The sequence below is a fragment of the Arabidopsis thaliana genome, chromosome 3, assembly GCF_000001735.4.
Source record: "Arabidopsis thaliana chromosome 3, partial sequence".
Lineage (NCBI taxonomy): Eukaryota > Viridiplantae > Streptophyta > Magnoliopsida > Brassicales > Brassicaceae > Arabidopsis > Arabidopsis thaliana.
Window position 1 is genome coordinate 7,291,743 of NC_003074.8, and position 24,334 is coordinate 7,316,076.

The window sequence follows — 24,334 nt, forward strand, 5'->3', positions numbered from 1 at the left end:
TTAATAATGATTTATTTTTTAGTTTTCTATTTCTTTAAGAAAAAAAGTTAATTGATTTCTTTTTTAGTATTTTTTTTTTCGTTTTTTGTGCAAATTATTTCTATTTCTTTAAAAAGAAAAAAGTTAACTATTTTCTTACACATGCCAACATCTGATCGATAGACTTGACACGTGGCATAATCCTATGAATTAATAACTTTGAAAACCATATTTTATATAATAAGATTTTAATTATATATGATTTAATCACTGAATGCGTAGCCATATAGTTCTTTTTATTATTGATGGAAGCATTTTTAATTTTTATGTGTTTTAATCAATTTCTTCGGTCTTCCTTCCACTACTAATATATGAAGTACTTTAATAAGAACATTATATGCGATTCCATCACTAATATGCGTGTCTATGTAGATTTTGGGGCTGAAAAGGTTTTGTAACCCCTCCACTACTTCTATAGTCCACTTTCTCCCTACAGTCGCCTCTTCGTAGATATGTATGTACACGTACAAATAAATAAAACATATATTAAAACTGTGTATACACATATTGTATCTGTATATAGTGTTTTAAATTTGGTGTATGTAAAAACATGTACTGACCCTCAGGCACACCCACAGGTCTTTTGGTGGGAGGAAACTCTCGGTGGGAATTTAGATGAGAGTTTGTGGAGATGAAATGGCTGCATGCTTCTGAATTCTGACAATTAAAGAATTTTCTGTGTGGAAAATAGTTGGCAAATTACGTTATATCATTCAAATTCTTTAATTGTGGGAATTTTCTCTAATAATGTCTTCTATGTTTTTGTGTAGTAGGGAGACATATGCCCATGACTTAGGCTTCGTTATTTGCCAAAAAAACATTCAAATGATTATGAGATTGATAATTGGGACATGATTTGTTTATATAAGAAGTAGCAGGTTTCACTCGTTTAATAAGTATATATTCAACTCAACTTCAAGTAAGGTCAAACTGAAAAGAGACTCCTTTTTTTTTGTTGAAAAAAGACACTCATTTGTTTTTGCTTTAGCTTTAATTCGCTATATGGTCAAAGCGATGTATGGTCAGAGGATTTTAATAACTCTTTATCAAACTATATTTCTTGGAAACACTCTTGCGATTTGACCAATTCTTTGTTTCGCCAGGGATCTTTGCTTTTAGGACAAGACAAAGCTTGTAACTTAAGAAAAGTGAACTGTTTTACAAGGTTGAAAAGAGAGACAAAGTAGATAAATACAAGCTTTAAAAAACAAAAACAAAAACAACAACAAAAACAAAAACAAAAACAAAAACAAAAGCAAAAGCAAAAGCAAATGCTTGTATGAGTCATAACAAACTGAAGACACACAAAAAAGAAAAAAAGAAAAAAAACAAACAAAAAATTAGTCTTATATTCCCCATGTGCTAAGATTAACAAAAGTTACTGTCGGCCTAAACAAGACTAGCATAGAGAAAGATAACTAATGGGCCGATTCAAATCAATGATGAAATTAGACCGAAATGAACTTTAAGAGAAAGTATTTAGAAAAAGTGAATGCTCAATTCACTAAATTACATGTGTTCCAATTAGATTTAGAGCTAGGTACAACGGTTTCAAAGGAGATGTGAAGCCTTTTGATTCCTCCCCGGATCCCATTCTAATTCTTTAGGAAGTAAAAGTTAAACATCCTTTTTTTAAAAACTACAAAAAAACACCTCCCTGAAAGTTTGTTATTTAATTCAAATCATATAAACAATTGAAGAGGAAAGTAAAGAAGGATGTAATGTGGTTAAACATATTATTTAATTTTATATCATATAAATAGTTAGATTTTTTACCTATGTAGATATTAGATTTGAATTATTACGGCGGTTCGGGTGCACAAATACATAAGCGTTCTAGTTTGTATTATTTTTAGGATGAACAACAAAATATCGCAGAGAAACATTATTTGTAAATCGGTTTATGATTGGTCCGCGATAGTTTTCTTATTTTTGAATATGCACCATTATATGAACATAATTCGTGAATGGTAAATAAAAAGTGATTTGGTTTACAAAGAGAGTTATCTGCCTTAATCGCTGCAACTATTTGGACCCATTAATTCATGTGTTTGTTAAAGCTTTTGCTTATTATTTACTTGCTCTACTAATTAGTTTGATTTCCTGAGTTAAACAAATCCGGCTAACAGGTTAGTAAGCGTTTCAGATTACAAGTGACAGATTCATAATTGGTTGGGAATCGTAAGCAATATAACTGGGCCAAACCCATTTATTATTACCCGACTAATTAAGCCCAACAAATGTACATCATAAAATGAACGCTGCCCATTAACCGACTCTCAAATCACTAAAATCGTGAGTCTATTGTAGATGATTAAAAAAAAAAAAACATTATAAAAATTGCTATACATAGTTAGACACAAGATCAAAAGTTTGAATATCAAATTAAAATCTTGATTTCAGTTTTTATTCAACTACGGGATGGTTACAATGAACGAATTCATGCCAAACACTATCTCAGTTCCTCACAACCCATGAACATGAGAAATTTTGCGTTTCTTTTCCTTACGTAGTAGTTGCTATAATCATATGAACTTAAAACGGATATTTAAAAAATGAATAAGATAAGATTATATTCTTTAAGAAAGCCATTTCTATTAAGTAACCAATACACGCCATGTATTTCATTAATGTTTATAATCACAAATTCTTAAGATAAAGAGAGATAGTAAGCAATCCCTAGTTTTATCGGATATCTTCTTGAGAATGAATTCTTTAACTCTCTTTTTTATTAGAGGACTATTGGTGTATATGAGGGTAGCGTAGACTCTGCGTACCTTTTGATAAATTATTCGATGCGGTTCTACGTCGATTATAGCTATAGAAAATAACGTATTATTTAAGACAACAAAATCTTAATAATTTATATATAGTATTAGTAGTACTAGATGTGATTCTTTACCCCAAAACTGAAATATCTTTCATGTGATTCCTTGGTTATCTACGTTCACGAAAACCTATATCCTTCCTTGTCTTACTTGATTTAAAATAATACAAGCTAAGTATGTAATCTATACAATTAAAACAAGAGATTATAATAGACATGGATATACTATTCCATATTTTTTAGCAATTGGGTCTATAGATAGGAATTTTGCTGATCCAAGTTTCGTAATCTTTATGTGAATTTTACAAAAATCGAATTTAAATGAGCACGCCAGTTAATTATTACATTACCCTAGTATAGATGACACTATAACTATAATTATCTCCATACCGCTGATCTTGTAAAATTGTTGGTAACAAATTTGACGTTGGTGCAGGCCGTTTGACCGATTTATAGAATGATAAAATTGACATTTATATACTACAAGAAAACATATATATATGAGTAGATAACTCTCGAAGAAAGTTTTGTTTTGTGAAACTATCACATATACTATCGATAGTTAATCCTATTTTTCAAACGATCATATGCATGAACCAAAATCAATAACCTCTACTCGGATAAAAAAAAAATTCCATTTCACAGAACAGTATGTATGGTTTATATTATTACTATGTCACATGAATCTCCTTGTGAGTTGTGAGTAATAAAAAGAAAAAGAAAACTATAAATGAACCTAGACCAATCAATTAATCAAACGACCACCTATATATATCTCATGAAAATTCGAAAAATGTAACAGTCCAAATATTAACTATTGAAACTACTTAACAACAAACACAAACGCCACGCCCATACCTCTCTATATGCATACCATGAACGTAGTCATAAGCTATAGGGTCCTTTCTCGGGATCATTCAATATACTGCTATGCACATATGTTTATATCTCAGTGAGTTAGGACAACTAATAAAAGCACCCCTGATAATATTATGCGGCCTCGTGTTCTTACAATAACAAAACCCTATGTAGAACCCTACCTTTTAAGAAAGGATTATATAGGTCTTTCTATATACATTAATATATATGTGTATACACACCTATCTTATTTAGATATATGCATTCTTTGTTTTTCCTTTTTGGAACTTAGCTTATATTTCGATCTCATGTAGAATCATACCCCCTACTTAGTGCAAATCCATTGCAAGCACAGCAAATCCCCAAAAAGGATAAAATTTAATCGCACTATACTAATACAAATTAAATAATACATATATAAATGGTAAAGAGGAGACTCATCTCGAGGCGACACGAGCACTTTTCCGGCTATTCCTCCCACCACACACCACACCACATTTCACCATGGAAACTCTACAAAGCCTTTCTCTGGATTCCCGTGACTGTGACCTCTCTCTATTTCTTTGATTTTTCTCCTCCAAGAATTTACCACCGGTTTTTCGTGATTTAAACGTCTATGCCTCCACATGCACATTTTTATATTCATGTCTATCTAAGTAACACTTAATCTCAGGCTCCATACCTTTTTATGACTCTACTAATTAACTCGCAGGCTTCAAATGGTTCTTTCTTCATGAAGTTTATATAGTAGTTTGATTAAGTAGGGTTTGAATAACATTTAATGAGTAATTTGCTGGTTGTGATTTAGAAAAAACCACATCATCATCAAATATGTGAGATGGAGAAGTTCGAGCGGCTCTCTTTCCCATTTGATCAATTACGGTTTTGCATTATTAAGTAAACATTTGCATTTAGGATTTCGCATAAGCTTCTTAATGGTGGCTAAATGTTTTGCACAATATTTCATGCATAAAATTCAGCAAGGACATAAGGTATAATCGTCATTAATATGCTTAGAAACATTTGTATAAACGAGAGGATTGCTCATCTAGAGAAACTCTATTTTTTCTTTCTATTATTACACTAACTCTATTTTAGAGTACAATTAGAATGATACATAAATCATGTTTTGTTATAGAGTCACTCTATTTTAAAGTAAAAAATAAAAATATACATTGAAGATGGTCTTGATCAGTTAAAAGTATCATTATTCATTTAGAAATTTCAAGAAATACCATCTTATAATATATCAAACAATAGAAGATTCAACCAAACAAAAGTAAATTTATTTAAAAGTTCAATAATTTCATATTTTTCTTAAGTAAACAGAATAGATTTTGGTTTTAAAGATTAATTATCTTTATAAAAAAAAAGGAAAATCTAAACAGCTTAAAACCAAGCAAAACTTAATTAGAAATATGTTTTTATTTGCGTCCACTCTAATTAGAATTATTATTATTTGACTGATAATAAACTCACGAGGAAACCTAACCTAAACGTGGCAGTGTAATAATAATATGAGAGGAGGACGGCAACAAAAATCTGAACGATGGGGGAAAAAAGAAAGAAAAGAGTATTAACCGAGAATCGCCGGTGGCTTTAATAGTCTGCAAATTGCACATTCTCTTCACTTTTCCCAACAAAGACTCTCTCCTCTCCTTAGATTCTTTTTTCTTCCCCCAATTCTTCCGATTTTCTGCAACTTCTTTTTTTTAAAAACATTTTTTTGTTCCATAAACAATTTTTATTTTATATCTTTTTGTAGACCAACGTAGAAGCTTTGATCACTTGTAAGACTATAAAATCTAGGGTTTATCGTTTTTACTTTTTTACATGATTCTGCACGACAGAGTTCTTTATTTTAACCTCTTTTAGTTGTTTATAATTTATTTTTGGTATTTGATGTTATGTCTCTCATGTGTACTTTTGTCTTTATCTTTTTGTTCTAAATAAGTAGAGTAAATAATAATTTTTAATCCTGGCCAAAACAAAAGGAGACCTCAATTTTTCAGCAATAATATTCTAGTGATCACACTTTAAAATAAGTTTGTTTCTAACATTGTCCAGTGGAAAGTTATAAATTATCCATGGAAAACATAAACCTAGTCACTCTATCAGTAGTGCCAACAAGGTGAAAAAGCATTTCAAATATGAAGTGAAGATGTTTCGTAAAAAGATTTCCTAAGAAAGAAAAGAAAATTTAATCAACTTTTTGTTAGGGAATTTTGTAAAAGCTGTTATTTTAGATGACTAAAATTGTTTTATTTTCTCAGTCAAACTTAACAATTTGTTTTTGTTCCCAAAATCTTTGATATAGGAAAAAAAAGTAACCAATTTTGGCAGCAAGATGTGACATCAAAGGTAACAGATTATTCTGGATTTTATTTATTTATCCTTCTTAAAAAAGTAGTTCAGAAAATGTCATTTGATTATTCTTCTGGGTTTAGATTCTACTTATACGTAGCAGACTGAAACTCTGAGTGGTACAGTCTGGAAGAAAGCCATAAAAGGAAGCTTTCTTCTGAACTTTCTATTTTTTCTTTTCTCACTTGTAGAAATACTGCAGATAAATTTTTAGTTATATTGTATTAAATGATAAAAGTGAGAAGGATATAATAAAATCTGAAAAGTGGAATGAGAACTTTCCTTTAGCAGACCTACACCTGCTTGATATTGTAGTATTTATTTTTTAATGTGTATTTGAATTGATAAATCCATTTGTTGTTTTAGTATCATACTATATCATCTGACATGTGTTAACATAAAAAATATATTTGTGTGAGTATATGTAATATGTTTAAATATAAACAGAAGTAACAACATATTATCATTCAAACATGTTTTTTTTTTAACTAAATCATCTCTTTTAAAAAATGTTTCAGTTTCACTTATTCGAATTTTTTGCTAAATTATTTTTGAAAGTAAGTATCACGTATAGTAGAGTACAATGAAGTTGACGAAGATCTGGACCTTTTGGGTATATTGATATGTTATTACAAATGCCTGTATGATGAGTATACTTTTATCTTTTTGGGAAATTTCCGGAATGAGTATTCTATGATCACATTCTGAAACATAATCTAGTTTTTTTTGGCAACCTAATGAAGTACTATAGTGGATACTAAAACGTATTTGTGCCATACTAAAATTTCATATGTGAAATCAAGTTTGGTACACATGTACATATATATCGACATATAGATTTAAAATACGTACATTGTAATAAGAATTATTAAATGAATATGATGTTAATGGATGACACAAGGCATGCGATTAAAAAAGAGGGCTGGCTCCTAGCACAATACAATGCAAAGGACATAAGCAATAATAACTTTTAAACTTAAACATGCTCTTTAATTTAATTAATTCGTAAAAACTCTCTCTTTTGACGGGTACGAAGACCGAGTAAGCGGTCAACAGATTTTTACTCGGGGAGACAAAAACAAATTCCCCTACCAAATTTACGATTTTTTTGTTCCTGTTTGAACTTTTTTTAATCTTCCCTTCTCCATGAGAAAACTTTAAACTAACAATTAAAAGAAGAGTACTTTTCTCTTGTCAATCTTGTATGCAATTTGTTTTGAACGAAGTGTTACTTTTACTATATATCTTTCTTTCCATATGTGATCTTAATATTTAATGCCCCCTTATTGAATTGGCTCTTATAATATTGCATGAACGTACACATGCAGAAGTGAGAGAATTCGGGGATCTACAATAAAGTATCGCTTTTTTAGAGTAACCCATTTGCTGTGTTTTGTAAAGTTATACCTTTAATGCATAGACTAGGGAATGTAATGTATACGTAGGCGTATGCTTTAAACATGCATATACTGGATCAAGTATGCAAGTATACATGGTAAAGCAGAGCAGATGTAGAGAGAGGGAGAGAGGGACTTTACGTAGAATGGTCAAATGGTAATTAAGGCGAAGAGGTGATTTGCAGAGTGTGGGAATGCTGGGCTTTGTGGAGTCATGAATCGCATTAAACGAGGACGTGAGTTCCCATAATCCTAGTGGGGTTTAGAGAGAGAAGCTTGAGTGAGAGAGAAAGATAGAGAGTTAAAATCTGCTTTTACAAAAAGTTTATAAGTCATTTCATTGTGAGTGATAATTAATTTGCCTAAAGGTTGGATTTTTTCGGTTGGAATCTTAGGTTTGGCTTACTATACGAAGGTGACACCGCCCATTTTATTTTATTGTTTTAGATTTTATAGAAATGCATATGTTTTTTTTTTGTTTTTTTTCTTAAAAATCTTTCGTATTCTGCAAAATTAGTTGTCACTAGCTCACAATATATTACCCATACACAATTGTTTTTAGCTGGCTATTAAATGATGTTTTCAGATAAAAAAAATATATACAAATTTGTATCATTTGTGTAATTTCTAATGTTGTGCGTTTAACCAATACGTAATAGAAAAGGAAACGGAGGAGCATATATAGTTAACGTTATACTATAGTAAAAGATATTTTATGGCACAAAATATTTTAAATTTTGAAGTTTAATTAATCGTATGAAATATATAATTTCACAAATGTCTACTAGTCTACGTAGTAAAAGTTTTAATAGAGTTTATTAAATCTATGCTTATTACTTACTGCTGAAAAATTAGACATAATTAATTATGGTTATTTAGATAAGTTTTACAGAATGGAGGAATTATTCATGAGCTAGAACCCGTTGCATATAATTACGTCAATCGTGTGCACCTTTCTTTATAGCAGATAACTTTTTGTGTGGATGATTTTCTATACTATTAATGTTATCGCCGTATATTCACTGAGGTTTAAATCCGACAAAATACGTTGGTATAGTGTAAGAAAACAAATTGGATGCTGGTTTTAGTTGAACTCCTATAATAATTATAAACAATAATAATGTATAGTGCATACATAATTATTTATACAACAAATAATATTCTAAAGGGGTCTCTCACCATAAAACTTCTCTGGTCTTCCTCAAGATTCATCTCTCACAAATATCTTCTCCTTTGTTAAAACCCTAAAGCTAGAGTTTATAGCTTTTGAGAGAACGAGAACGAGAAAGAGAAAGAGAAAGAGAAAGAGAGATAGATATATAAATCTGAAGAATACATCTACCTATATAAATACATATTCTCCAATCTTTGAAAGCAGTCTTGATCATTAAATTATCTTTCCCCAATCCTTGATAGTTGAATCTTCCTTTCTTCTCTGATTGGCTTAGAGCTTGGTATATTGATCATACCAAAGTGGTAGTGATTTATTGATTAACCCAAACACAAAATAAACAGATTTGACTCAAAAAGAAGAAAATGAATTCTAACAACTGGCTTGGCTTTCCTCTTTCACCGAACAACTCTTCTTTGCCTCCTCATGAATACAACCTTGGCTTGGTCAGCGACCATATGGACAACCCTTTTCAAACACAAGGTAATATATCTATACATATATGCTTCTCTTTTTCTGTATAATTATATACGAAAGATAACAATTTGTTAATTTGTAGAGTGGAATATGATCAATCCACACGGTGGAGGAGGAGATGAAGGAGGAGAGGTTCCAAAAGTGGCCGATTTTCTCGGTGTGAGCAAACCGGACGAAAACCAATCCAACCACCTAGTAGCTTACAACGACTCAGACTACTACTTCCATACCAATAGCTTGATGCCTAGCGTCCAATCAAACGATGTCGTTGTAGCAGCTTGTGACTCCAATACTCCTAACAACAGTAGCTATCATGAGCTTCAAGAGAGTGCTCACAATCTACAGTCACTTACTTTGTCCATGGGGACCACCGCTGGTAATAATGTTGTAGACAAAGCTTCACCATCCGAGACCACCGGGGATAACGCTAGCGGTGGAGCACTAGCCGTTGTTGAGACGGCCACGCCAAGACGTGCATTGGACACTTTCGGACAACGAACCTCGATCTATCGTGGTGTCACAAGGTTAGATATGTGACTCATCACTCTTTTACTTGATTCTTTAATGATTTTGTGATCTTTATTTGAGTGTAATGATGAAATGTGCACATATAGACATCGATGGACTGGTCGATATGAGGCTCATCTATGGGATAATAGTTGTAGAAGGGAAGGCCAGTCTAGGAAAGGAAGACAAGGTAAGTGATTTACTTCCACTTAATTAGGTTTTGTCTTTTAAGTTTCATTTGGCTCATACTAACTATGTTTTAATTTGTCTTCATTCTTTGTTCTTGATGCGTAAATCTTGGGGACTCAATAATAATCTCTAGTTTACTTGGGTGAGTGCATCGAATCGTATAAGATTAATTATATATAGTCTTTCATTAAAGGAAACTTAATTAAATCAAATTCTTGGTATAGGTGGATATGACAAAGAAGATAAAGCAGCAAGATCATATGATCTAGCTGCACTTAAGTACTGGGGTCCTTCAACTACTACTAATTTCCCCGTATGTTAATTCATATTTTTCTTGCAAATAATGTCGTGATACTAGTTTTGTATGCTTCAAATCTTTGATTCATGACTGTATATCAGATTACAAACTACGAGAAAGAAGTAGAGGAAATGAAGCACATGACGAGACAAGAGTTCGTGGCTGCCATTAGAAGGTTTTGTTTTGTGTTTTCCCATGAGGCATTTTCAAATAAATTGAAACTTATCTAATCTAACAACTTATATATTCGTCAAATCACAGGAAAAGTAGTGGATTTTCGAGAGGCGCTTCGATGTATCGAGGAGTTACAAGGTTTGCATACGTAGATATTCCCATGCTTAGTCTTTTAAGAAGCATCTTTACTTGTCGTTGAATTTTTTTTTGTTTTTCTTACTTATTATATGTATAGGCATCACCAACATGGAAGATGGCAAGCAAGGATCGGCCGAGTCGCCGGAAACAAAGACCTCTACTTGGGAACTTTTAGTAAGTATCAGTTATTAGATCTTGACTGCGTTTGGTACCATAAGAATTGATTCAAACGATTTAAATATTAGTACACAATTTTAAATCAAAGAGGTTACTTTAGTAGAGAAAAATAGAAAGAACCTTACGCATATACATGCCAAAATCAAAACATAACTTCAGAACCAGCCTGTATAAGTGTACGGTCCTGCAAACCATTATCTTACGTTATCAATATGGTTTATCTTGTTCAGGCACTGAGGAAGAAGCAGCAGAAGCTTACGATATAGCTGCAATAAAGTTTAGAGGACTTAATGCAGTGACCAACTTCGAGATCAACCGGTACGACGTGAAAGCCATTCTAGAGAGTAGCACTCTTCCCATCGGAGGAGGCGCAGCTAAACGGCTCAAAGAAGCTCAAGCTCTTGAGTCTTCAAGGAAACGCGAGGCGGAGATGATAGCCCTTGGTTCAAGTTTCCAGTACGGTGGTGGCTCGAGCACAGGCTCTGGCTCCACCTCATCAAGACTTCAGCTTCAACCTTACCCTCTAAGCATTCAACAACCATTAGAGCCTTTTCTATCTCTTCAGAACAATGACATCTCTCATTACAACAACAACAATGCTCACGATTCCTCCTCTTTTAATCACCATAGCTATATCCAGACACAACTTCATCTCCACCAACAGACCAACAATTACTTGCAGCAACAGTCGAGCCAGAACTCTCAGCAGCTCTACAATGCGTATCTTCATAGCAATCCGGCTCTGCTTCATGGACTTGTCTCTACCTCTATCGTTGACAACAATAATAACAATGGAGGCTCTAGTGGGAGCTACAACACTGCAGCATTTCTTGGGAACCACGGTATTGGTATTGGGTCCAGCTCGACTGTTGGATCGACCGAGGAGTTTCCAACCGTTAAAACAGATTACGATATGCCTTCCAGTGATGGAACCGGAGGGTATAGTGGTTGGACCAGTGAGTCTGTTCAGGGGTCAAACCCTGGTGGTGTTTTCACTATGTGGAATGAGTAAACAAGGATCTCTTTCTTGCGGCACAAGGAATGGGTCTGAATAGTAACTATTTTAATCTCTACTCTCAATTTTTATTTCTTTCTTGTCTTGGAAGTAATAGGATCAATTTAGAGGGGGCCTTTTGGTAGAAGAATTTAGGTGACGCAAGGAGTTCTTTCTATATTTACGGCGAAGGTATTCTCAGACTGGTTAAATGGTTCTTGAGGGTTAGGGTTTTATGGGTACTCAATTAAGTTTGTGTACCCAAATTTTGTTTACAGCTAACCCTTTTGACTAATTTCCAAATTTGTAATTCGTTTATAAAGATGTTTTCTCTAGCTCTTATTTTATTATCTATATATATAATATACCAATGGTAGCCGACAAAAAGTCAAGGATTAGTAAAATAGTTTGTTAAATTTGCTTAGAAAGCATCAACCAAATCAACATATATATCATATAATCTAAGAGTAATTTGTGAATAAAGTCAGTGTCGAACTTTACTTGTATAAATCCAAAAGAACAACCGTTCTCTTGATATTTTAATACTACTACTTAAGTAAGCTTACTATTTAGAGGAAGGCGTCAATTGATTAGGCAAAGAAGAGAAATTGAAAATGCAAACAAAAACAGCAAAAGCCGCTCAATATATACTTAAGAACTACAATAGAAAATGTCCTAAAAGTTAGTGGGAATCCTCTAACTCTCTAATCAAGAGCTTCCAATTAATGGATTAATTACATTATAAAACATAGTTATGTCAAGGATTTTAACATTATCATTGAACAAAGAACACAACTACTAAAAATGGTGTCCCAAGGTATTTCCTTAACTCTAGTTTTTCTCTTGGTAACACTAATCACACTTGGTGAAGCCAATAACAACCGTAAGCTCCTCTACACTTACAATAACTACCAACCACAACATTCTCCTCTTCCATCTCCGGTATATTCTTCTCCGGCTGATCTTCCTCCTCCTCCTACTCCGGTCTATTCTCCTCCTCCAGCTGATCTTCCTCCTCCTCCTACTCCGTACTATTCTCCACCGGCTGATCTTCCTCCTCCTACTCCGATCTATCCTCCTCCGGTTGCTTTTCCTCCTCCTCAAGCTTATCAAGCCTACTATTACAGGAAATCTCCACCACCACCACCTTCTAAATATGGAAAAGTGTATCCACCTCCTCCAGCCAAACCATGGTGGTGGTTGTTGTGAAGCGTCAAAGACATTAGTCCATTAATTATGTGATGTCTTTGATGTCTCTTAATTTCCCCGAGGTTTCTTTTATATATTTCAGTTACGATTTTTTTTTTTTTTCCTTCTCTTTTTTCTCTTTTGTAATGTGAGTGAAGTTTGAAAATCTTTGATCACTAACGGTTTGCTTAATTTTGTGTTGTATTGTATTGATTCTTTGTCATATTTTCAAATCTTCTCGACTGAACATAATTATATGTTGAATATTAAGTTTTGATTCAAATTTTATTTACCCTTTTATAAATTTAATTAATGTTAAAAATGAATTTCTCCGCAACATGCATGGCGAGAAACCTACTATAGTTAAAAGAATAAATTTTTTAAACGAAAAAAAACTTTTAATCCCGTAAAACAATTCAAAACTGCAAGCATTTTACTTTGAGACAAAAAAAAAGAACGAAACCGAGATTGAACGGATTTGGATAGTAAAATTACAAAAATATTTCTAGGCTTACACACACGTCATAGTCGACTCATAGCACCATATATTAAGAAATGGTCCAAACTTTTCAAGTTTGACACCCATAAATTGTCATCTAATATCCTCTTGTTAAAGATTTAACTAAAGACTCTTATCTCGAAAATGTTGTGGTGTTAGAGTCCATACTCTGTTACTACAGAGAAAATTCTTTAAATTATGCTAATGGTAACTGATGTTCTTGAGTCTTCATATGAACCATACATGTCACTTGACTCACTTCTAAACCTTTACATATCCAAAAATATATATAACAGTGTATATATTATAAAAGAGTGATTTCAATATGAGACTTTCTATAGAATATTTTTATTATTTGGTTGTTCTAACTTCTAACCAAAACAGTTAAGATATGATCCAACCAAAAGATTTAAGAGGAGATCTTGAGACGGTACAGATTTTCTTTGGTTGGTACAACAATAAAAGTCATGAACTTCACATTTGGTCAAATAAATAAACTCTCAAGAATTAAGTTTGACAAAATAATCTTAACGACCCAAACATAATAACAAAAACAAAACATCAATCAAAACTCAGAGAATGTTTTTTTTTTGTCAAAAAGTATAAAAGTGAGAAAGAGACATGTCAACAATAATAAAAAAGCACTTGAATGTAATAATAACAACAAACATGTCAACAACAACAACAGTCTGAAACCTCAAGCAAAATTGCTTTGGTGCCTCTTATCTGTCAATTGAATCTTCTTCCATTCTTTTTATTTCTTAATTCATTTAAATAATTTTCCCTCTCTGACCAAAGCAAAGAATATAATTTCCTTCACTTTCTCTGTACCTTTCTTTGCTTCATCTTCAAATCTTCCCTCCCCATCTTGTTCAAAAGAAGAAAAAGAAATTACGAAACTTTCTTCTTCAAGATATTTCAAAATCAAACTTTGGTTTAAGGGTCCCATTTTTTTTGTTTTTGTTTTTCTTGCCTGATTCTTTAATTCTTGATTCTCATTAATGCTTCATGGGTTTTATATGAATCCCCTGAAAGCTTATAGGCTCCGTTGAACAGTTATAACTTGTGAAAGTTGAATCCTTTTAAACCGACAGAGGAAGATCTCAGATGGCAAACAAGATAAGTGAAACTGCTTCCAAGATGGACGATTATGAGGTCGTGGAACAGATCGGACGAGGCGCTTTTGGTTCTGCTTTTCTTGTAATTCACAAGTCCGAGAGACGAAAGTGAGTACTTAAAAGAAGATTAATTCTTGATTTGATCTATATTTGTTGTTCTGATCTTGTTTAAGATCAAAATTCATTGTAGGTATGTGGTTAAGAAGATTCGTTTGGCTAAACAAACAGAGAGATGCAAGCTTGCTGCAATCCAAGAGGTTGAATATTAGCATGATCTTGATTATATATCCAATGTTGATTCTTGAAAAACAAAATGTTTATTTTGTTGTTGTTATAATGTAGATGAGTTTGATATCAAAGCTTAAGAGTCCTTATATTGTGGAGTACAAAGATTCTTGGGTTGAAAAGGTAATATATTCTTCTTGTTCAAAGCTCGTTATCTAGCGGCGCAGGAAATTCTAAACTATTTTGGGATTTTGTTTATGCAGGATTGTGTATGCATTGTAACTAGTTATTGTGAGGGTGGAGACATGTAAGTCAAATCATTTCATATTTCAATTGTATGTTTCTTGATTATTCTTTGGTGATGGTTTTCCTAAGTGATCATGGTAAATGCAGGACTCAAATGATAAAGAAATCAAGAGGAGTATTCGCGTCCGAAGAAGTTAGCAATCACTAAGGAATCTTTTTGGTCTAAATGATAGACTGATATTGAATCTAACTAATAATGATCTTCGTCGTTCTCTGTAGAAACTCTGTAGATGGATGGTGCAGCTACTGTTGGCTATAGATTACCTCCATAACAATCGAGTTCTTCACCGTGACCTTAAGGTAACAACTTCTATTAGTCTTTATGCTTCTTTTGCTTCAATGGAACAACACATCCATTCACACTGCTAACCAAATTTTCCAGTGCTCCAACATATTCCTCACTAAAGAGAACGAGGTTCGGTTAGGTAAACAAATCCTATGCAAAATCCTCTCTTAGTTACCTCTTAAGAAGCTTTTCTAGAACCATTGTCTTAAGATTGGCTCTTTTATCAGGTGACTTTGGCCTAGCAAAACTTCTAGGCAAAGATGATCTTGCTTCCTCGGTAATGCTCATATTCCATTGGGATTTATAGCTTTTCGTCGAAGTATTTCTGAAACATTTTTTTGTTTTTTTTTGTAGATGGTAGGAACACCAAACTACATGTGCCCTGAACTTCTTGCAGATATACCTTATGGCTACAAATCTGATATTTGGTCTTTAGGTTTAACTTACAATCCTATCTTGTGATTTCTTAACATTCTTGTTCTTGGTTTCTCATAAAGATATTGGCTCTACAGGTTGTTGTATGTTTGAAGTAGCTGCTCATCAACCGGCCTTCAAGGCTCCTGTAAGAAGTTTTTCCATTTTCGACGTGTTAAACCCGAAATTCTTTTCGAGATTCTGAAACTATCTTGCTTGTAAACAGGACATGGCAGCACTCATCAACAAGATTAACCGCTCTTCGCTTTCTCCTCTCCCAGTCATGTATTCCTCTTCATTGTAAGTATACAAATACATTTAGTTTAGTGCAGAAAACAAGCTTTTGAGTGTTACTGACTTAATGTTATGAATTTCTAATATGTTTTGCAGAAAAAGACTGATCAAAAGTATGTTGCGCAAGAACCCTGAACATAGACCAACTGTGAGTTGATGAGTTCCATTAGTTTCTTCTTATTTTTCTACTTTACGTCCGCAATTTCTTCTAACTTTCTTGAATGGAAAATGTCTCTATACAGGCTGCAGAATTGCTAAGACATCCACACTTACAGCCATATCTTGCACAATGCCAAAATCTGTCCCCAGTTTTCAAACCGGTTGTGTCCAAATCAGAACACAACACCAACGAAAACAGAACAGGTCTCCCCCCGAAGACCAAATCCGCAAAAACACCCATCAAACACAATCAAGAATCAGAGGAAACAGAGAAGAAAAATAAGGATACGAGCTCTAGTTCAAAAGACAAGGAGAGACCAGCAAAGAGCCAAGAGATGTCAGTGATTAGCACATTAACGTTGCTACGCGAGTTTCAGAAGAAAAGCCCGAAAAGCGAGGAGAGAGCAGAAGCATTGGAATCTTTGTTGGAGCTTTGTGCAGGTTTACTTAGGCAAGAGAAGTTTGATGAGCTTGAAGGAGTCTTGAAACCTTTTGGAGATGAAACAGTTTCATCAAGAGAAACCGCTATTTGGCTTACGAAGAGTCTCATGAATGTAAAGAGAAAGCAAAACGATGATGAAACCAATATTTAAAAGAAACATTAACCACAAGTTTTCATGTAACCATTTTGTGTATGAAAGAATTAAAGCAATGAAGTTTTTGATCAGATATCATTAGATCTGATAAAATAGTGTTATTATTATCATATACTCATATATATTAGTGTAATAACTTACACAATGAGATTATACATCAAAATGGGTTATTTGTCATCATAGATTCTAAGGAACAAAATCAGAACAAAAAAAGAGTTTTGTTATATATCTCCTTCTCATATTTTGAGGACTCTTGTCTTTCTACTGCAAGAGAAGAGCCAAGAAGGCGGAGAGTGATGCAGCAACAATGGAGCCAACCACCGGAAAAGCTACGGTGGAGGCAGAGGAAGCACCTGGTGATGGTGCTGGAGACTCCATTGTAGCCGCGGAGACTGAGCTCACTAACACGGCCGAGATAAAGAGGGCCACAAAGATGTTCTTCATCTCCATTATTTCTTGTTTTTTTTTTGTTTTTTTTTTTGGTTTTTTGTTTTTTGGTTGTTGTTTTGTATTTTTGGTTGTGATGCATTTGAAGGTGAAGGTGGGGAAGGAATATATACTATAATAAAATGTAGAGAGAGTTTCAAGCTCTGCCATTGATATGCAAAACAGGAGAATTCAAAGAATTTTCTATTTTTTTTTACTAAATTTAGGAATAAATTCATGGCAATAATAAACTAGAGCTGTAATTTTTCTGATAAGTTTGAATTGGTCTCAGAATAAAATAGAAAGAATCTTTTTATTTTTGGCAAAAGGATTTTTGGTCCACAGATCACATGGTCTTCTAAAAGAAAAAGACTAAATTGTGATGAGAAACAAATAAGCACTTTGTGTAGTATTTGCCCAATATTATTATTTGAAAAAAATATAGATTTAGAGTGACATTTGTTATAAATTATGTGAAAACTCTAGTTTACTAAAGAGATTATTCCTTTTGAATTAAAATGAATAGTCAGATTGTTTACAGATTTCAGTCTTTACAGATACAAAGAGACTACTTCACTCCAGAGACTGATTTATCTCTTTGGGGGAGGCAATTATTGCACATGACATCATTAAACTTACAAGCTCATTGTCTCAGGCAAACTCAGCTCCAGAAAGTAAAGACTGCAAAAAAGAGAAAGAAAAAACATAGACAAACACATCATAATCTACGCCACGGATTAGATACATTTTCACCACTACAATTTTCTCGTCTATTATGTTGATGAATGGTTAAGGTAAACCAATAATTTCTAACTACTAGGTTGAATCCTAGGATGCAAGTACTATTTCAAGGCCTCAATTATGTTTTACAGCAAGTAGATTTATGAATATGGGTTCTCAGGTTTGCATTTTTACCTCGCAGACATACATGCCATGCCAAAAAACACAGCTTTCACAGCTTGTTTCTGTCCCGCATAATCAAATGCCAAAGGAAGCATTTCGTGCAATGTTAGGAAAGCCATGATTCCACCAACTGCATCATACAAACAACAGTTTTGCATCAATTCGTTTTCCATCCAATGATTTTAGTTTAAAGTATCGATTTGCTGCAGAATTCCTACTTACCTGCTCCCAACAAACCTTCAAGGATTTCTGGACTTAAGCTTCTCGGGAATAGATAGGCTGCATCGTAAGGAAGATGGATCAAAGCAGAATTTATAATACTCTTTTTAGAACTCTTAAGAGAACAGGGACTCGTATATAAGAAGCAACTTGAGCAAAGAAAACCAATGCAACTTACCCACGATAATTACACCTAGAGGCTCAGCTAAACCAGAGAGTGTTGCCAACTTAAATGCCTGCCATTTGCTGTTACATGCATAAAATTGATTTGGAATGAATACAACCACGGAGTATAATGAACTGCATAAATCCTATCCTAATATACAAGGTGGATAGAGAAATAAATGTAAATCCACATGCAATCATGTTCTTACCTCTCTGTTGCAAAATAAATAGGAAGTGCAACTGCAACACCCTGAAAATATCACACCGGAGCAGCAAGAGAAGCATGTCAAATCAGAAATATGAACAATCTAGGTGTTTAATCCTCTTTAATATTAGTTTATAGTGGAAAATAGACAGTCAAACAGGAAACACGCAAGAAAAATAAGACATGTTATTCTTTCTAGGTATCTTTTATAATGGTTACAGAATTTCTACCTCGGGAATGTTGTGTAAAGCGATGGCCAAAGCCAGATTAACACCAACTCGCATGCCCTGTGAAGTAGAATCCAACAAGCAAATATTGATATTAATACGTAGATGACACAGGTTATCAAATAGTATAGAGATATATTGTTAGAATGCATGCATGCTCCCTGAAATTTTCTGTTTTTCATGTTTTTTAATCCTCACCTTTATTGATCCGAGAAATACAGCCATCCCTTCTGGAAAATTGTGCAAGCTTATGCCTATAGTTCAAAGCCAAAATGATAAGAAATACATGAAGAGTTTAGAAAAACATTTATTTTGTATTTAAGCTATAACATTAACATCAAAATCAAAGAAAATTTTATATAATTCCAAAAAACATGAAACTTCCCAGTTGAACAAACACACAGATCATTAGGTCTTTCACACATATAATCTTATTGTTGTGTAATATATTGACTAGTTAGCTAAATATAAAGAGTTTAAAGTTGCAAGTCAACACCAGACGTTTGTGCAAACGAATAAAGTTCAAGTACATTGGATGTAATGGTTTGTAGGAGTCATTGTCGAAACATCTAGCCAACAAATTACAGATTAAAATATGCACCCAAGTCTCGGACAACAGATGATTAATAAAAGAAAGGGATGGTAGTGAAAGTTAGTATACCTATAGCTGTTATAAGTCCACTATATAAGACTTGCTTGCGATGCTTCTTCATCATGTCTTTACCTCCCTCGTCTCCATTTTTCTGTTATCAACAATATGCCAAAGTTACATGATGCTACAGAACCAGAAAGCCTTTGATAACAATTCGTAAAAAAAGAAAAAAAAAACACTCTTGCCTTTCTTCTTTTGCCGTCAGTAGAAGGACCAAGTGTTGGTTCGGGTATGAATTTGGTAATACACGCAAAGAATATCACACCACCGAAAAACTGCATCACTAGAAAACTATATTACTTTCAGTGTGAAATAAATAAACATATTATTTGAATAACAAAAACCACTGAAGTACAAGATGGACAGAAGTACTAACCCAGAGGTTGGCTTTAAAGAACCCAATAGAGTTTATAGCATTATGAGCCAAATCCAAGAACGATATGCTCAACATCAGACCTGAAGCAAAACCCTGTAAAAAGGAGTTGAAAATATCAGTTAAACAACCTACAAGATGGATCAAATTTTCCCAAGTGAAAAGTTTCGTACAAAAGAATGTTGGTACAAGAACACAAATTCTCGTCACTAGCACCCTACAAAACATGACGACAAGAGAATATAGCAATGATGCAATATTAAAAAGAGAATGTAGCAATGAAACTCCACCAATGGCTTCTACAAGACTACAATTACGGGAACCCTGTTGTACCAGAAATTGACCAATATTGGAAAACTAGACGTAGCATCGTCACCTGTAGAAGTCCAAGCATCTTCATATTGGGAGTCTCACTAAGAACTACAAAAAGCGCACCTACGAAAAAGTAACATGAAACTTAATTAAATTGAAGAAACAATCTAACTTGAAGCTTCATATCTCGAAACTAGCAATGTATTGAACACTCAAGCATTGTACAAATCTTATCATTAACCCAAGCAATTGCTGATCCTACAAGTAGCTTTTTGACAATTTCTTGAACGAAAACAATTCACCAAAGATAGTAAAACAAAGGCAGAGTGTTGTGGATCATCAAAAGAACCATCAATCATCATTTAAAACAATCGAACAACAATGAATCATGATTCTAAGATCATACACTTATCTGCCACATCTAAAATTCAGCAACACTTGCAAAATACAGAATTTTTTTTTTTTAAGTAGAAGGAAGCTAACATTGACCAACCTAAAGAGGTACTTAATCCCCCAACAAGGGATAGTCCAAGCGCCACGAGCATCTGAGAATCCATTGATTAATCTGAATAGAATTGAAGCTAGCCTTAACAAAATCACAAACGAAATATCTCCTGAGTCAAATTCGTAAGTCGACTTTGAGAAATGATATATAGACGGAGACGAAGAGAATATCTAAACCCGAAGGTAAGAGATACTTTGTTCTGTGGGTTAATCGATTGAAAGAGGAAACTGAAAAACCCTAATCCATGGTTTTCGCTTCTACAAATTCTTAGGCTAGTGAGAGAGCATATTATGCCTGACCCTTGCCTCTCGTTTTCTTCTACCTACTATCTTCTTCTTTCTCGTGTCTCTGTCCCCTGGTTTGTGTTGACCCGAATTTTTCTCGGGTCGGTTTAACCCGGTGCACCATCTACAACCGGGTTAACCAATTTTTAATTTGCATAAATTACCAAAACTTCATCAATGTTTACCTGAATATATGAAAAAGGATTTAAACTTTCCATTCGTACATTCAAGTCCATTAGGATTCTTGACATAGTATTTTTTTTATTAATTTTGTTTTATTCTAATCATCAATCACGTTTGCAAGCTCATGCTATACTTGCTAGTTATCAATTGGTTGTAAATGCATATCGTAAATTAAGTAGGTGTATTTAAGAATCTGTCTGCGAGCTTGATCATGAGATCTTGTAAAAATGAGATGTATATGTATTGTCAATGATCACAAAATTCAGAATTCATAAACTCGATGAAATAAGCATCCTTCTAGACCTATTACTGTTGAGAAAGCCTAGTAGTAGACTCTTATTACTTGCAATTCAAACACTCGTAGAGAATACAACTCTCTCTTTTTTCTCTTCTTTATGATTTTCTTTAGATATCTACGTAATTTATATTACTAAAAAGACTGCTTTCCAAAATTTTGGTAAATAGGATTATACTTCAAGATACTAAAATTTTGGTATATTTTCACCAAAGTTCTCTATTCTCTAATTTACTCTACTCTAAATTCTAGTGTACTCATGGAAATGTGTCCCTTATACGTGTAGGAATAGAACTCGGAATAAAGATTGTTAGATTGATATTTGATAACATGCAAATCAAATTTAGTAATTATATCAAATAAGACACATTCTAAAAACTTTTTTTAGGATACGTTCTAACATTTGTTAACAAAGACCTCAATAGTCAATTAATACAGTAAATTTAAAGCTTCTGCTATTCCCATTAATAATTATACTAATCCCTAAAAAAAGCAAAGACGACGAAGAAGAAATCACAAGCATAAAGCATACAATTAATTAATGCTCGAAACAACAACAACACTAAACACGATCATTCTTGCTGCTCGACATCAGAAGCAGCCTCCTCTTCCTCATGATCAATTCCACAACAAGGGACATGACCATTCCCAAAGGCCTTAACGTGGTCTTTAAGTGACCTCTTGTGCTTAAAATCCGACCCACATGAGCAATACCATAGCTTCCCACAGTTCTTCTCGTGAGTCCTCCAATCTCCTTTGACCGCAAATGCCTTCCCACACCTACGACAAGCAAAGGGCCTCACACCGTGCTTCCGCTTGTAATGTGTCTGAAGCGTACGGAAGTCCTTGAGCGGCCTAGCCCTTGGGTGGTCTATGTTGTTCTTGCAGCCCGGTGCACAGCAGTAGCAAGGCAGCTTCAGCATCGCCGTTGGTTGTGTCCCTCTCAGCGACTCCGGTCCTTTTCTGTATTGTGAACCATGTCCCCACATGTGCATCTAATAACATTTCATCACAATACATTAGACCATATCTAAAGAACTTTCAGATTAAATTCCAAACTAATCTTGAAACATGTTAATGGAAATTTCAGTTTTCAGATTTCACACTGTAAATTTCGTTTTTTTCTTCTATATTGTTGATCCTCGGAAATATTCTGAAGATATAAAGTTAATGGAAAAGTTTTAGACGTTACGACAAGAAAGATCTAGAGCTGAATGATTGTTTAGGGTTAATTAATATAAACAATCATAAAATATATATATGTTATAATGTGAAGATATAAAGAGGTACAACACAATCTGCTAGACATTTATCATCCTCTTTTTCTTTTACTTTTTAGGGTAGTGAGTGTTGTGTAGTGGAACTGCGCAAAAATCAAGAGAGACAATAAAAATGGAAAAGGACGACTGATCACATTTTAGGGTTAGAAACAGTCAGTATGAAAAAAAGACTTTTGGTTAAAGAAGATCTTCTTGATCTTAAACCTATTGATTGATTTTAGTTGATCTTTTCCTAGCCATCAATCCATCGTACAGCTGATGACTTGTACCATCAAATTAAAAGTTATTTCTCGAGTTATAATAGTAATAATTATTATGAAAAGTCGTAGTGTGTACTAGGGGTTTTATCATGATGAAGATTTGAAAAATAAATAAATAACAAGAATTATTATGTAGATACAAATAAGAAAACTAATCTATTTTCAAGAACAAAAAGTCAAAACTTGAAAATCATTTTATGGAAAATAGCAACTAATTAGAGTTAGGTTTATTGAATGAATATATCCTTACTTGCATGTTGTTGTATCTGTTGAAAGTCTTGAAGCATAGAGGACAAGAGAACTGTGTTGGACCCATCAGAATCTGAGAAGGAGTCGGGATCCAAAAGTGATGAAGATGATTACCCCTTTGTAAGCCACCATGTTCATCATCATGGTCAGAAGCCATAGTAACTTCAAGTCCTTGATCTTGATGATGATCATGGTGACCCTCTTGGTGGTCGGTGGAATCAAGGACCACATCGCTGCTGCTGCTTCCACCATCACCGAGGTTTGGTAACCCTAGATGAAGATCCACGGTTACATCATGACGATAACTGTCTTGGCATTGATCAAGAAAGTTTGAATTAGAGGAAGTTTCTGTCGTCTCCATGAAATAGTACTCATGGTGGTTAGCAGTAGGTTCTTGATGCTTATGAATGGGGCTTAAGCTAAGGAGAGGGAGGGCTTCTCTAAGTGGAGGAGAGTCAGGTGAAGTCAAATTAGGGTTTTCGTTGATGTTTGGGTTTGTCGTCTGGTGAGGATAATAAAAGCTGTCATGAGAGTTGTAGATGCGTGAGAGGGAAGTGGCATAGTTGAAGCTATAGTTATAGTAGTCTACATATCCATTTCTGAAGATACAATCTGGATCAGCCATTAACTTTAGGAGAGAAGATAGTGAGAAAAAAAGAAGAAGAAGGCAAGATATCTCTAGATGATGGAGTTGTGTTAAGAAACCAGTGAAAGCTAGATATGCATGTATATGTGGGTGTGTGTATGAGTGTATGAGTGTATTAGGACATGTGAGTATATATAAGGTGCGATGTGACAAAACAGTGGAAAATAGCATATGTTAATTGATAGAAAAGGGTACGGAGAAGATAGTAGGTAGAAAAGAAACAATGAGAAAGTTTGAAGAAGGGAAAAAGAAACTTGCTATCTTGGGACTCGAAGTGCACGCATGTATTTACTAAATTAAAGTCAATTACTAATTACTAAATCTTTATGAAACAACCATATAACGTTATAAACTAGCATGAGTATTACTAGGACGTGTGTAAATCTTTATTGTCACTAAGTGTAGTAGATATGTAAGATGTTCTACCGGACGTGTGTAAATTGGTGTACCAGGAG

At 33.8% G+C, this 24,334-nt stretch overlaps 6 protein-coding genes across 8 annotated transcripts; 3 read left to right on the plus strand and 3 right to left on the minus strand.

Moving 5' to 3' along the window:
- Positions 1-8,701: 8,701 nt before the first annotated feature.
- PLT1 (Integrase-type DNA-binding superfamily protein) lies at positions 8,702-11,951 on the plus strand. Its single transcript, NM_112975.3, has 9 exons — positions 8,702-9,139; positions 9,216-9,657; positions 9,748-9,830; positions 9,963-9,971; positions 10,054-10,142; positions 10,229-10,302; positions 10,389-10,439; positions 10,537-10,613; positions 10,847-11,951. The coding sequence occupies exons 1-9, from the start codon at positions 9,022-9,024 to the stop codon at positions 11,626-11,628; spliced, it is 1,725 nt and encodes a 574-aa protein (NP_188720.2). The 5' UTR covers positions 8,702-9,021; the 3' UTR covers positions 11,629-11,951.
- A 433-nt stretch (positions 11,952-12,384) lies between these two features.
- AT3G20850 (proline-rich family protein) lies at positions 12,385-12,972 on the plus strand. The gene has a single exon (NM_112976.2). The coding sequence runs from the start codon at positions 12,415-12,417 to the stop codon at positions 12,817-12,819; it is 405 nt and encodes a 134-aa protein (NP_188721.1). The 5' UTR covers positions 12,385-12,414; the 3' UTR covers positions 12,820-12,972.
- Positions 12,973-14,437: 1,465 nt separating this feature from the next.
- Positions 14,438-16,692, plus strand: NEK5 (Serine/Threonine kinase catalytic domain protein; the record flags this gene model as incomplete). The annotated part of the gene is made up of 13 exons (NM_112977.2): positions 14,438-14,523; positions 14,606-14,672; positions 14,758-14,823; positions 14,904-14,947; positions 15,034-15,079; positions 15,166-15,246; positions 15,329-15,371; positions 15,460-15,509; positions 15,587-15,668; positions 15,745-15,794; positions 15,873-15,946; positions 16,037-16,088; positions 16,183-16,692. The coding sequence occupies 13 exons, from the start codon at positions 14,438-14,440 to the stop codon at positions 16,690-16,692; spliced, it is 1,251 nt and encodes a 416-aa protein (NP_188722.2).
- A 69-nt stretch (positions 16,693-16,761) lies between these two features.
- AGP40 (arabinogalactan protein 40) lies at positions 16,762-17,220 on the minus strand. The gene has a single exon (NM_112978.1). The coding sequence runs from the start codon at positions 17,143-17,145 to the stop codon at positions 16,957-16,959; it is 189 nt and encodes a 62-aa protein (NP_566668.1). The 5' UTR covers positions 17,146-17,220; the 3' UTR covers positions 16,762-16,956.
- A 312-nt stretch (positions 17,221-17,532) lies between these two features.
- Positions 17,533-21,053, minus strand: AT3G20870 (ZIP metal ion transporter family). Of its 3 annotated transcripts, NM_001338494.1 has the most exons (13): positions 20,876-21,025; positions 20,671-20,763; positions 20,242-20,300; positions 19,869-19,961; positions 19,678-19,767; positions 19,502-19,583; positions 19,039-19,094; positions 18,844-18,900; positions 18,618-18,658; positions 18,422-18,489; positions 18,247-18,303; positions 18,037-18,154; positions 17,537-17,802 (listed from the first exon to the last, which is right to left on the minus strand). In NM_001338494.1, exons 2-13 carry the CDS (start codon positions 20,732-20,734, stop codon positions 17,757-17,759), a joined length of 831 nt encoding a protein of 276 aa, NP_001326769.1. In that variant the 5' UTR covers positions 20,735-20,763; positions 20,876-21,025; the 3' UTR covers positions 17,537-17,756. The 3 variants fall into 3 exon arrangements, with proteins under 3 accessions (NP_566669.1, NP_001326770.1, NP_001326769.1); NM_112979.4 differs by having other exon boundaries at positions 17,533-17,802; positions 20,671-21,053; NM_001338493.1 differs by having other exon boundaries at positions 17,533-17,802; positions 20,039-20,300; positions 20,671-21,053.
- A 742-nt stretch (positions 21,054-21,795) lies between these two features.
- Positions 21,796-24,141, minus strand: WIP4 (WIP domain protein 4). Its single transcript, NM_112980.3, has 2 exons — positions 23,235-24,141; positions 21,796-22,439 (listed from the first exon to the last, which is right to left on the minus strand). Exons 1-2 carry the CDS (start codon positions 24,048-24,050, stop codon positions 22,017-22,019), a joined length of 1,239 nt encoding a protein of 412 aa, NP_188724.2. The 5' UTR covers positions 24,051-24,141; the 3' UTR covers positions 21,796-22,016.
- Between the last annotated feature and the right edge of the window lie 193 nt (positions 24,142-24,334).

Excerpts from the sequence above, each read along its gene's own strand:
- PLT1 (NM_112975.3), top strand. The coding sequence starts at position 9,022 with ATGAATTCTAACAACTGGCTTGGCTTTCCTCTTTCACCGAACAACTCT. Across the intron at positions 9,658-9,747 it reads ATCTATCGTGGTGTCACAAG|ACATCGATGGACTGGTCGAT; the intron begins GTTAGATATGTG and ends GTGCACATATAG. Across the intron at positions 10,440-10,536 it reads ATGTATCGAGGAGTTACAAG|GCATCACCAACATGGAAGAT; the intron begins GTTTGCATACGT and ends TTATATGTATAG.
- WIP4 (NM_112980.3), bottom strand. The coding sequence starts at position 24,050 with ATGCTATTTTCCACTGTTTTGTCACATCGCACCTTATATATACTCACA. Across the intron at positions 22,440-23,234 it reads ACAGATACAACAACATGCAA|ATGCACATGTGGGGACATGG; the intron begins GTAAGGATATAT and ends AAATGTTATTAG.
- AT3G20870 (NM_112979.4), bottom strand. The coding sequence starts at position 20,734 with ATGGATTCTCAGATGCTCGTGGCGCTTGGACTATCCCTTGTTGGGGGA. Across the intron at positions 19,768-19,868 it reads TCTTTAAAGCCAACCTCTGG|TTTTTCGGTGGTGTGATATT; the intron begins GTTAGTACTTCT and ends CTAGTGATGCAG. Across the intron at positions 19,584-19,677 it reads CTGACGGCAAAAGAAGAAAG|AAAAATGGAGACGAGGGAGG; the intron begins GCAAGAGTGTTT and ends TGTTGATAACAG.
- AGP40 (NM_112978.1), bottom strand. The coding sequence starts at position 17,145 with ATGGAGATGAAGAACATCTTTGTGGCCCTCTTTATCTCGGCCGTGTTA.
- AT3G20850 (NM_112976.2), top strand. The coding sequence starts at position 12,415 with ATGGTGTCCCAAGGTATTTCCTTAACTCTAGTTTTTCTCTTGGTAACA.